This window comes from Aricia agestis, chromosome 8 (genome assembly GCF_905147365.1).
Source record: "Aricia agestis chromosome 8, ilAriAges1.1, whole genome shotgun sequence".
NCBI classification, from domain to species: domain Eukaryota; kingdom Metazoa; phylum Arthropoda; class Insecta; order Lepidoptera; family Lycaenidae; genus Aricia; species Aricia agestis.
The window spans coordinates 3381663-3394347 of NC_056413.1; the positions used below are offsets into that span (position 1 = coordinate 3381663).

General features: G+C 34.0%; 1 protein-coding gene across 2 annotated transcripts; it reads right to left on the reverse strand.

Moving 5' to 3' along the window:
- Nucleotides 1–4706: 4706 nt before the first annotated feature.
- Nucleotides 4707–6282, reverse strand: LOC121729245 (phospholipid phosphatase 6). Of its 2 annotated transcripts, none has more exons than XM_042117700.1 (4): nucleotides 6241–6282; nucleotides 5735–5881; nucleotides 5311–5410; nucleotides 4707–5230 (listed from the first exon to the last, which is right to left on the reverse strand). In XM_042117700.1, the coding sequence occupies exons 2-4, from the start codon at nucleotides 5843–5845 to the stop codon at nucleotides 4836–4838; spliced, it is 606 nt and encodes a 201-aa protein (XP_041973634.1). In that variant the 5' UTR covers nucleotides 5846–5881; nucleotides 6241–6282; the 3' UTR covers nucleotides 4707–4835. The 2 variants fall into 2 exon arrangements, with proteins under 2 accessions (XP_041973634.1, XP_041973632.1); XM_042117698.1 differs by lacking the exon at nucleotides 6241–6282 and adding an exon at nucleotides 6061–6234.
- Nucleotides 6283–12685: the final 6403 nt, after the last annotated feature.

Genomic DNA, 12685 nt, shown 5'->3' on the forward strand with positions numbered 1-12685 from the left:
ATTAAATTTTACTGTGCCAGATGCGGACATCTATACTTACCGTCTTGTACCGCGTTTGAAATTACGCGCCATTCCACGCGAACATGGACATGTCAAACTTGTTCTTATTTACAGCGAACACTGCACAGTGCACGCGGATGTGCTCGTACTATTTATTTACGCGCAAAATTGTTGATTAATTTAATGAGCCGTGAACCGTTTGCTCGTTTGCCTCCTTATTTCATAAAATATTTTTCGATATGACGCATATTTTAGGGTTCCGTAGTCAACAAGGCACCCTTAGGGTGAGGCCAAACGAGCGTAATTTTGTGAGTCGTGAGTCACCTGATGGAAATCAACTACCGTCGCCCATGGACACTCGCAACATCAGAAGAGCTGCAGGTGCGTTGCCGGCCTTTTAAGAGGGAATACGCTCTCTTCTTGAAGGTTTGCAGGTCGTATAAGTCCGGAAATACTGCTGGTGACAGTTCGTTACAGAGTTTTACAGTGCGCGGCAGAAAGTTACGCGAAAAATGCACGGTGGAAGACTGCCACTCATCAAAGTGATGAGGATGGTAAGTATATTTTTCGCGTGGGGCGATGGCGAAAAGTTGCAGGAAGTATGATTCCGAACAATTCCTCAGAGCACTCCCCGTGATACAACTGATAGAGGATACAGAGTGAAGCTACATATAGCCCGCCTTAAATATTTAATTTATTTTGTTTTTAGTATTTAGTATCATAGCGGCAATAGAAATACATAATGTCAGAAAAACAGATGGATGAGCGCATTGGTAGCTCAAGCCGGGAGTCGCGGGTTCGATTCCCGCCAACGGAATAAAAAAAGCAATTTTTTTTAGTTATTATATTTATAAAAAAATATAAAAGAAAATAAAAGAGTTAAGAAAGCTTTAATAAATGTCATTTCCGATTAAAATTAATCAGCGACATCTTTGGGAGAATTTTGCAGTTTGTGAACGTGTTTTAAAAATAGTCTACTAGATGGTGCATTTATTTATTGTATTTTTATATGTTAGGCTAATTTGATACACTCAACGCCATCTATCGTTCAGATGAGAACTAAAAACTGAAGACACGCTGTTTTTTATGGGATTCAAGAGTCTTATGTATAATTGGTCTGTGGTGTGATTGTAGTGATGATGATGATGATGAATGTAATTTACATAGTAGCATAATAATATGCTTTCTTCGTAAAACAACGCTGGAACCCCCAAACTTTTATCTATAAGGAATCCGGAGTTTTCTTAGTATCTTCGGAACCATAGCATACCTTGGTGCAAAATCTTACTTTTTGGTAGCATATGCTTAGGATACTTCTCTTTAAATCAAAATCACCATATTATGATGCCATATAATTAATAATTTCAAGTATCGGTTAAATTTTCATATTTTTTTTCAATTTCATAGATGCGCTTGCCGCTGTAACGTTACGAAAATATAACGATATTTGAAGATTATGGTGAAATTATTAAACAACATATTGTTTTTAGTTATAAAATGATTTTAATGAACAAATATACAATAAATGTACAGTTTAATACATAAAATATAACAATTATATCAAATATTTCGTGGATAGTTCATAAAATCATAAATAAATGTAGAAAAAAAACCGGTCATGTTCGTTTTTATGTTTTTCAGAATGGCAATACAGTTTCAATTATGAATCTGCTAATGAATTGAATTGCCATTGAGGTACCAGGTAGGACGTTATTTTACAAAATTAGATGAATCCAGGGCCGTAGCTAGGGGGGGGGGGGGGCATAGTGGGGCAATGCCCTACCTTAAAATCACAAAAAAATACCAATAATCGGCCAAGTGCGAGTCGGACCCGCGCACGAAGGGTTATACCGCGCACGTACCGTTATAGAGCAAAAATAGTATGGGACCTACTTACCTACCTAACCCTTAAATATTTTTTTTTAACTTTTATTATTACTTATTTATTAAATTACATATATTATTAAGGCCTTTGTGAGTATTTCAAGTGCCTACCTGTTGTCATCATTGATACTTAAGGCAGGGATAAAAACGATAACCTTGCACACAACCAAAGACCAAGCGTATACGCATCGCAATAAGATTCATTTTAGCTTAGCATAAAACTGTAACAACTCTGGCGGATCTTCGCTATTTTTCATGTTTTTTTTTAATATCTATGTAAATAAATATTAAGGAACAAAATTGTTCGGTTAAAGAAGTTTTAATATAGATTTACTAACAATTTATTCAAATAAAATGTATAATTATCCTAGTTAACACTTATATTTCGACGAAATAGAGTTTTTTCAGAGGTGAGTTTGTAAATTAATTACAGCCAAAGTATTACGTTTTATTAAAATGTTTATGGTTTAAGGTATTTTAAATATTGTGCTTTATATCTCATATTTTTTAACACTTCTTTATTATATTGGAACTAGGTAAACCGGGAGTCACGGGAATAACAAATTGGGCTTTATCCTCGCCTTAAGCAAAAAATGTTAGAAAAATCACGTTTGTTGTATAGGAGCCCTCCTTAAATATTTAATTTATTTTGTTTTTAGTATTTGTTGTTATAGCGGCAACAGAAATACATAATCTGTGAAAATTTCATTTCTCCAGCTATTACCGTTATTGAGTTACAGCCTGGAAACAGACGGACAGACATCGAAGTCTCAGTAATAGGGTCCCGTTTTTACCCTTTGGGTACGGAACCCTAAAAAGGAAGACCTTGCATTACAGGTATTAGACAACAGAAATATACTTTATTCTTATATAAACTATACATTATATAGTTAAGATTTTTATTATACCTTTAAAAACTTTTTGTTCCGTTGGCAGGATTCGAACCCGCGACCCCCGGATTAAGCCCACAGGGCCACAGGCCCACAGGGACCACAGGGCCACAGGCCACAGGGCCCACACTGCACATTGGGCCACAGAAGTCGTCGATAATAATTCTTTGTTCTGTGTATATATGGCATTTGAATCACGATTACATGAAGCGATGCGTCCATTTAATTATAATCTTAATGAAAAAAAAGATGTAGTGCTGCAGTGTGCGAGTCCACGTTTTCAACTTTAACTGCAATTAATAGGCCTCAATGACTATCAATGGGTCACGAAAGAATGGCTGGTATGGTATTTCTGGCCTTTGAAAAAAAAAGAACAAAAAAAGTTGATCTGAACGACAGTGATGCCAGATTGGGGGGAATCCCCCCAAATTTGGGGGTTTTTTTAGGTGATGGGGGGAAAATTGGGGGGAACATTTTTTTGGGGGGATTGTTGGAGGACAAAATCTGGGAACAGACGGCGAAATCTAAGTACTATGGTCCCGTTTTTACCCTTAGGTTACGACTTACGGAACCATAAAAATGATCAAGGAGCTCGCGAAGATGCTGACTCTGTAAAGATTGGACGCTATTGCCGAAATAGTGTACATTCATCGTACCCATTTGTGAAATTCCCATTCATAATGAACAAAAAATTTCTTTTATAATTTGTGGGGGGATTTTTCTTGAAATCCCGAATTTTGGGGGGATTTCGGGGAACACTTGGCGAGAAACCGAGTTGGCCGTCTGGCAACACTGCTGAACGAAGTTCTTCGCATTTTTAATAATATGGCGAAACCTAGAATTCAGCTGTTTTAAATATTTTATGTTATTTTAATATTAATTATTATTTTAATAAGTTTGCAGAAACAATAATAATCTAAATATATTTTTAGTCGTATCTATTGACTCGTATCACCCAACCCAACAATTAATTATTATTTCCTCACTCTCACTCACACGTGGATCGCTACATCCAGAAGTTTAACCATATTGTTCGCTTGTTCTTCGTAATTGAGGATTTAATAATATGTAGTTCTTAGATATAGTGCTCATGCTTTGTCACAGAAATTTTTTAAGTATCTAAGAATAACTATTCAATGAATTAAATACATCATTGACCTAGAGATAAATCAAAACAACAAATACTAAAAACAAAATAAAATCAATATTTAAGGATTCGTGTTTTTTGGCCTTTTTTGCTGCATATTGATATTAATGGCAACAGTAGGCACTGGACATTTTTGCGAAATCACTTAATTAATTAATAATACAATTAAAATAACATTTATATTTAAAGGGGGCTCAATTACAAAAAACACAATTTGGCCTATGTTTTATCTATAACGGTACGAAACCCTTCGTGCACGCATCCGACTCGCACTTGACCGATTTTTTTTGCTTCCGCCCTACCTGTAACCGACGCTGCCCTACCTCAAATTTGACTCTAGCTACAGCCCTGGATGAATCACCGACAATATTGCTCGTAATATCGTCGCTGAATTGATTGAGAGGAATTGCTAAAGTTACCATTTTAGCCCCGCTGGCCTGACAAAATTAATCGTCTAAATCACTCAGAACGATTGAATGGTGTAATTTATACAAAAGATTTCTACGTATTGCTGTATAACTATACTACAACTAAACATTGATTTGAAATATACGCTATTTTAATTTAAAAATATGGGAAAAAACATCGCGTCCCTTAGATGATATTGTTTAAAAACGCTCTAAATTATTCGAATTCCATTTTTTACCGATAAAAGTTTTTTTTTAGTAAATACACATCTTCTTACGTATAAGTATTCCAATTAAAAAATAATTGGGTCTTGGGTTCATAATCATATCATCTAAACATAATTATAACGATAAATATGGAAAGAAAAAAACATAGAATCCAATGCAACAATTATAATTTATTTAACTCTCACAATAGACTTGGTGTTAGTACCTAATATTATATTAATTAAAAAATCACTCAAATAAAAACTGTGTAACACATAAAATAACTCAATCATTAATATATTAAACGTGGTATTCACCACCATCTCTTTTCTCGTCAGACAACGAGGTAAGAATACTCTGAGAAGTGCTCTGTGAAAACCACAAAATTGACATGAAAAGGCCTTCGAGTACACCAATACCTACTCCGGCCAAGACATCCAAAATATAATGTCTCTCAGCTAAAACCCTCGACATACAAACAGATGTCACCCAAGCCAATAATGGTGGGTAGAACAACATTGACACTGGATCTATGCAGATAAGTATAAATGCTACCATTGCCGCTCTACTTGCATGTCCAGAAGGGAAGGAATACTTGTCCGGGTTGCCAGGGACTAGTTTATTCATTGGCACAGGTCTGCGTCTTCTCACAAAAGCTTTAAGAATGGCAATTACCACAATATCCAACAGGAGTGCTGGAAAGATAATGTTTAGGTTAATAAAAAGACCACTACTGATAAATTATGTTTACAAAGTCAAAAGGTTGTTAACTTACCAATTAACATATTGACTTGCAATTGATAGAGGTCTTTACTATTGAAAAGCCATATAAATGTCAACCATCCAGCAAGCCATACTATTCCATGACATGATACCTGTAAAGTGTAATAATAAAGCTGCTGACATCTGGTTTCCAGATAGAAATAATTTTGGCCATTGCAATTCTAGTATTATAGTGCCTCATTTACATGCACTTGCTATAAGGGCAGGATACAAATATAATTAACTTGCAAGTGCATAAGAGACGAGTAAAGCTGCTTAGTAAATGCCCAAACTTTACTATATCCACCAACCACACTTAGAAATAAACAAGTATTACAGAGTAAAACTAATTAGAGCTCAGGACGAGGGCCTATAGGCATGGATTGCTTGGGGCATCAAGTAGTCTTAATCCGTCACTGACTGGATTTTACAATTACCTCCAATAATTTAGAATGTATTCTCAGCGATCTGAGTGCAGTAATACTGTGGGACATGTCCACAAACTTTTTGCTAATTTGGATGTCATATTGTAGTATTTTTTGTAGCATTGTAGGAACTTTACGTTTGTTCTCTATATCCCCCAACTGTAAAAAAATAATATATATGCTATTTAATGAGAACATTAACTTTTTTATTGCCAACAAACTAATACAAAATCACAATCTGCATGCATATACTAAGAGAAATCAATCAATGACATTGCAATGTGTTAGTAATAAAAATTAAGGATTTCTATTATATTATTTAAATTAGTATGTCTCACCATGATGCTTTATCAATGTTAAATATTATGCAAATTGCCGAATGACTAACACAGTAACACTTGACTACACAAATAGGTACACACTCTATTTACAGAGCTAAAGTAAAACAGACTAAAATAAACAAGCAAGGATGCTGATAAAATGGATCACAATAAATTTGTTCTATAGTTTGTAATTACAACGAATTCCTTAGAAGTGAAGACAATTGGTTATTTATTTCTTTCATTACTTGAAACAACAGGTTATTTATTTCTGTAGATAAATTGACGATTTCGTCAAATTGCAAATCACAGATTACTAGTCACAGATTACTAGTATATATTTGTTACTAGTTTATATGTTTTTTTTTTTTTTTTTTTTTTTTTTTAATGGCATGCACATAGTACATTGCCAATGACGAACGGGAAAAACAATGTAAAAAATTAAATTATTACGAAAAACGAGGAATTTGGAAAAAGGAATTCAGGACAGGATCAGGAAAAAATATATATTTACAAAAGAATACTTATAATTAAATATAGAAATATCAAATCTCAATATTATTATGTAATATAAAATCAGCTAATATTTGATATATAATATATTTTCTAGAATGCAATAAGCAAATAACTGAAGTAGGAAAAGGAATTTTATTCTTTAACAATGAATCAAGGAAATGGGAACGGTTGTAAAGAGGACAAGAAAAGAATATATGGTTGACATCCCCAACCTCAGCACCACAGGCACAAGAAGAATTGTTAATTATATTAAGTCTAGCAAGATGGTCTGGCGAGCAAGTGTGGCCAAGTCTTAATCGTGATATAATACTACTACATTTTCTATTGAAATTCATACTATAAAACCATGGTTTTGATACAATTTCGGATTGAATACTATAGAAATGTGCTCCTTTTTGTTTATGACTTTGATCAAATGACGATTTCCATGACGTCTCTAAATGAATTTTGGGTAAAGTTAATAAATCAGGGTAGTAAATTTTGTATGGATTTAAGTCACCACACGTTAGTGCATCATTGGCAAGAGAATCCGCTCTAACGTTTCCTTCTATTCCACAATGACTAGGGATCCAAGCAAATGAAACTGAAGTACCTTTCTTGGTAACATCTGTTAATAACTGTCTTATATCGAATATAACAGGATGTTGTTGTTTAATTTTAAATGGATTCTTGTTAAGAGCTTGAATAGAACTTAGAGAGTCTGTAAAAATTATAGATTTTTTAAGTTTGGCTAATAAAATATATTCTAAAGCTTTTAAGATCCCTAAGCATTCTCCAGAGAATACGGTACATTCGGGAGGGAGTTTAATTTTTTGGACAATATTGTACTGGGAATGGAATACACCTACACCAACATGGCCATTAATATTACTTTTAGAAGCATCTGTAAAGATATAATGATGATTTTTAAATTGTGTATTAATTATATCATTAAATCTTTCATTGGCCCTCAAAGAGTTCTTCTCTATATTAATGGTCAGAATATTTGGAGCGGACACAAGAGCCCCATAAGAAGAAGAAAAAATCGGTAATTTAGAAGAAGAATGAATAGGTGCAGTAAGAGATTTAAATTTAAAATAGCTCACAATTAAACACGGGGTTTGTTTATTTAACCAGTATGAATTTTCGGAAATATGATAGGAAAGCGTTTGAAGTTTCGCAATAATAGGATGATCATAAAGCTGAAGGCATCGAAAGAGATATTTGTCGGATAAATATTGACGGCGTAAATGTAAAGGAGGATCATAACATTCAACCTGCAAAGCGTTGATTGGACTAGATTTCATTGCTCCACATATAATTCTGAGGCATTTACTTTGGATTTTGTCTAAAGATTTAAATCCTGATACACGTCTAGGCTCCAAAAGGAAAGAGCCATATTCTAATATGCTGCGAATCAAAGCATTATACACTAATTTTAGATAAAATGGATGGGCACCCCACCATACGCCTGCTAGACATCTGATGATATTTACATTTTTTTCGCATCTACTTACAACATAATCACAATGTGGAATTCCGGAAAGCTTTTCATCCAGGATGACACCTAAAAATTTATGATGGTTTTTTTGTGAAATGATAATGTTATCAAAAAATACTCTAACTTGAGGAGTTACGCGCATTCGACTAAAAAGAACTATGGAGCTTTTAGTTGGGGATAAATCTAGGCCGTGGTTGTCCAACCAACGCTTAAGAAAATGCAAGGCTCTTGTTAGCTTAGCGGAAGCATCATCAGCATTATTCCCTACAACATATAAGGTCAGATCATCCGCATACTGCGAAATATCAACATCCAACAACTCTGCAATGGCCAATTCTAAATCATAAGTATATATGTCATATAACAGAGGGCTCAAAACTAAGCCTTGTGGTAAACCTTTGGTAACAATTCTTATGTATTTACGGCCATTATTATAGAAAATAATATATCTATCAGTTAACAGGTTTATAATAAATGAAATAATTTTTTTAGGAATTTTTAGACGTCTTAGTTTCTGTTTCAATATTGATATAATAACACTATCATATGCATTAGAAAGATCTAAAAAGGCCGAAAGAACGAATTTATTTGCGCTGAAAGCTAATCTTATGTCGGTGGTAAAAGAACTTAAGTTGTCATATGTACTTTTATTACGCCGAAAACCATATTGAGATGAAGAAAGCAGGCAGTTACTTTCAACGAACCACTCCAGGCGGTTTTTGACTAAATGTTCAATTATTTTTAGAAGAACAGACGAGAGGGCTATTGGACGATATGAAGATGAGAGGGAAGGATCTTTGTTTGGTTTCAAAATGGGTAACACTAGTTGACATTTCCACTCTGATGGAATATTGCCAGATTCAAAAATTGAGTTAATGATTCTAAGATAAACTGATAAACTGTTTTCGTTTAGATGAGAAATAAATGAATAATAAATACCATCAGGCCCAGGAGAGGAATCCGATACATACGAAAGTACATTTTTTAATTCGGCCATGGTAAAGGAGGAATTTAATTCTGAAGACTCTTCATTTTCATCTATTGTACTATTGTTATGAAATAGGTTAGGAAGATTGACTGTAGGAGGAGCAAGCTTGTCAAGAAAATCATTTGCAATAGAACTAGGAAGAGAAACAGAATGAGAAGTATTGTATGCAGATTTGAACCTCCTAATATTTTGCCAAACAACAGTTGGAGGAGAATTCGGGGACAGAGAGGAGCAAAATTTTTGCCAACTTTCAGATTTTTTCTTTTTGAAAAGTAATTTGGTGCTATTTATAATGTTTTTCAATGTCCAATAATTTTCAAGAGACATATTTGTACTATACATTCTTTCAGCCTTCTTTCTCCTTTTTACAGCTTCCGTACACTCTTTATCCCACCACGGTGGGCTGGGAATGGAAGATGATTCATTTTTTATTGGAAAAACTTCATTAGCACTTTCTATCAAGACATCTGTAAAAACGAGAGCATCAATAGAGTCATCTTCATTTGGAAATATCTGTGACAGTTTTACATCAACTTTACTACTGAATTTCTTCCAACATTTATCGGTGACATTATTAAGGTTATACCTGGGAAATAATCTGACATTTTGAATAGGAGCCTGAGAATTATCAAAAGGAGAGGTAGTTAATATGGGGAAGTGATCACTTCCAAAAGTGGATGATAGAACCGAAGATGTTAATTGTGTTACAAACTGTGAGGAGCAAATAGTCAAATCAACAACGCTTTTGCCTTCTGTTGGACTAGTGCGCCTTGTGGGCTCACCAGAATTTATAACACATAGATTATTCAGATCTAAAACACTTAGCAGCTTGTTACCATAACTATTAGTAATGGAGCTTCCCCATGACTGGTGATGACAATTAAAGTCACCTGTTATAATTAAAGGTCTTGGTAAAGTGCTTAAAATATTATTAAATTCATTTAAAATATTAATAGAGGCATGGGAAATATATACAGAGACAAAACATATATTATTTACACTAATTGCTATAATAGATAGCTCTGAACTATGTACAGGGATATCAATAAGGCTAAAAGGGTAGTTTTTCTCAAGGAGAAAGGCTACACCACCATAGCCGTCTAACCTATCTTCTCTAATTGTATTATAATTCTTAAATCTAAAAGTATTACTTGGCCTAAGCCAAGTTTCTGAGAAAGAAAATAAAAAAGGATTATAATTTCTTAATAAATAAGCTATGTCACTTTTTTTATTAACTACACTTCGAGCGTTCCACTGAATGATCTGGGCCATATTGTAGAATATTAATTATACATTGAATTAAAGGGGCAACGATGGACGGTATATTATCGTTCTGTGAGTGGGTTTGTAATAATGATATTACATCTGTAAGTGAAGAAAGTTCATTCTTGTAATTGTTTATTATACCTTTATTGTATTCATGTACTGGTGTTGTGTTTTTTTCTAAATTATCAAAAGAAAACTCTTTTACCACATTGTTATGGGCAATTTTATCATAACCTTTCATTGGTCTATAAGGAGCACGAGGCTTAGCAACTACAGTTTTTTTGTATGATCTATTATCAGATGAACTATTATTATTATTAGTAGATAAATTAAATTTAGGAGTGGATAGTGTATCTGAATAAGATTTATATGAGGAAGGAATTTCTTTATTGGCCTCTGCATAAGAGACACAATGTTCAGCCATGTGTATTTTTATAGATTTTTGCCTATTAAACTCTGGGCATATTTTGTTATTAGCCATATGATGGCCAGAACATAAGCAACAGAAATATTCATGCTCATTAACACTACAAGAATCCATATCATGTTCCTGACCACACTTGATACACCGTGATTTTGACCTACACTGAGCTTTGGTATGTCCATACCGACAACATTTGAAGCATTGTATAGTGGGAAAGATGTAGAGCTCAACTGGTAGTGAATTATAACAAATAAAAACTCTTTTTGGCAGAACCCTACCATCAAAGTATACAACAACTGACTGAGTCGGTTTCCATACAGGAGAACCCTCCACCATTGTTTTATAATTTAAGCGTCTGATCTTCACAACTTTACCACTACCGGTAGGTGTAGAAATGTTATTTATTATTTCCTCAGGTGACCATTCAACTGGTATACCCCTCACAATACCTATTCTAACGACATTAAAAGATGGTATAAAAGCTTCATAATTATTGTCAGCGAGTATTGAATTATTAATAAATGTATTAGCATCTTTGTAATTTTGAAATGAAACAGAAATTCTGTTCCGACCAATTTTTTTTAGAGAGCCATTAATAATATTATAAATGTTATTTTTAATTAAAAAGTCACCAAAGGTGATGGGGTGTAGTTGCGTACCATCAGAGACATTTTTTGTAACTTTTTGTACATGAATTAAATAAGGGGAAACATCATTTTCATTATATAAATTTCTGCCAATATGTTTTCTTTCTGTCTCAGGTGCTGAGGCTGAGGATACACGCATGCTAGCAGCATTATCCTTTTCAAGTATACACTTACAATTAATACGATTTCCCGCGCTATCTCTAGTTACTTTGTTACATTGTTTGCACGTCAGCTCGTCAATAAAATCATTACGAGATCGTTTGTACGTTCTTTGACTTATTGACTCTTCTGTGTCCATATTATTGGACTCATCAAAATCCAACGTAACAAAATAACCGGGCTGTGGAATTGGGCCACAAAAATTCCCGCCTCCGGGATCCGGAGGTCGATTCATAGTACAAAAATAAATACACTTACCGAGAAGAAAATATAAAATAAACTAGAAAGATAATTAAAACTAAATATTTACAAAAATATGTACAATATTCCCGCACTGAACACTAATAAACAAATAAAATTTGAGAAAAACACGACCGCCCGCGTTCGAGTTTCCCGCCGTCCTCCAGTTTATATGTTGCAAATTGCAAAAGTCAACGTCAAAACTCAAAAGTCAAAACTCAACCACAGTTTTTTTTTTCTTGGCAACTTGACACAATTTGTTTAAACCACTGACCTCTTATAATACACTGGACAGGCTATGCCGTACAAAATGACAGCTATTTCTTATGCCGATTTGAAGCGCCGCGGTAAACGTACTGTGAACTAATTTATATAGAAAATGACAACCGCCATTTGCAAAATAGTAGTTCCAAGTACACTCACTACTGCTTTCACATAGCAATCAGCGCCAATATGGCGACTTTCAAATAGGAATATTTTATTGATAGCGATCGCCTGTCCAGTGTATTATAGAGGTCAATGGTTAAAACGTAATATCACAGAGTACTTTATTCACTTTATTATATATCGTCGTATCCTACGAATAAGGGCGCCCTGGTCACTTTGGCTTTTTATTTTTATTGCAAAATCGAAATCGGCAGCTCATTATCTATAACCTTCAGTGTAAAAAAAGTAAAAAGTTAATTTTATTAACCAGTAAATGAAGTTTTAAAAAATGCCACATTTGTTAGCTCTTAAATTCCCCGGCGAAAAAAGCAACAAAGGCTTCAGTGACCGTTTTCTTCGAGTGCGTGAAAGGATGCGCGGGGCGGGGATTAAAAATTATTACATGAATTTGCCTTTTATATACTAACCATTTCGAAAAGTATATACTTAATTGAAAGTTTATAATGTTTTGTTTTAATTTTGTTAAAAAAACCGCA

What these genes read in the sequence shown, in the direction of transcription:
- LOC121729245 (XM_042117698.1), bottom strand. An exon ending in TACATTCTAAATTATTGGAG is followed by an intron (nt 5,411 to 5,734) that starts GTAATTGTAAAA and finishes TACACTTTACAG; the next exon opens with GTATCATGTCATGGAATAGT. An exon ending in GCAAGTCAATATGTTAATTG is followed by an intron (nt 5,231 to 5,310) that starts GTAAGTTAACAA and finishes TTATCTTTCCAG; the next exon opens with CACTCCTGTTGGATATTGTG.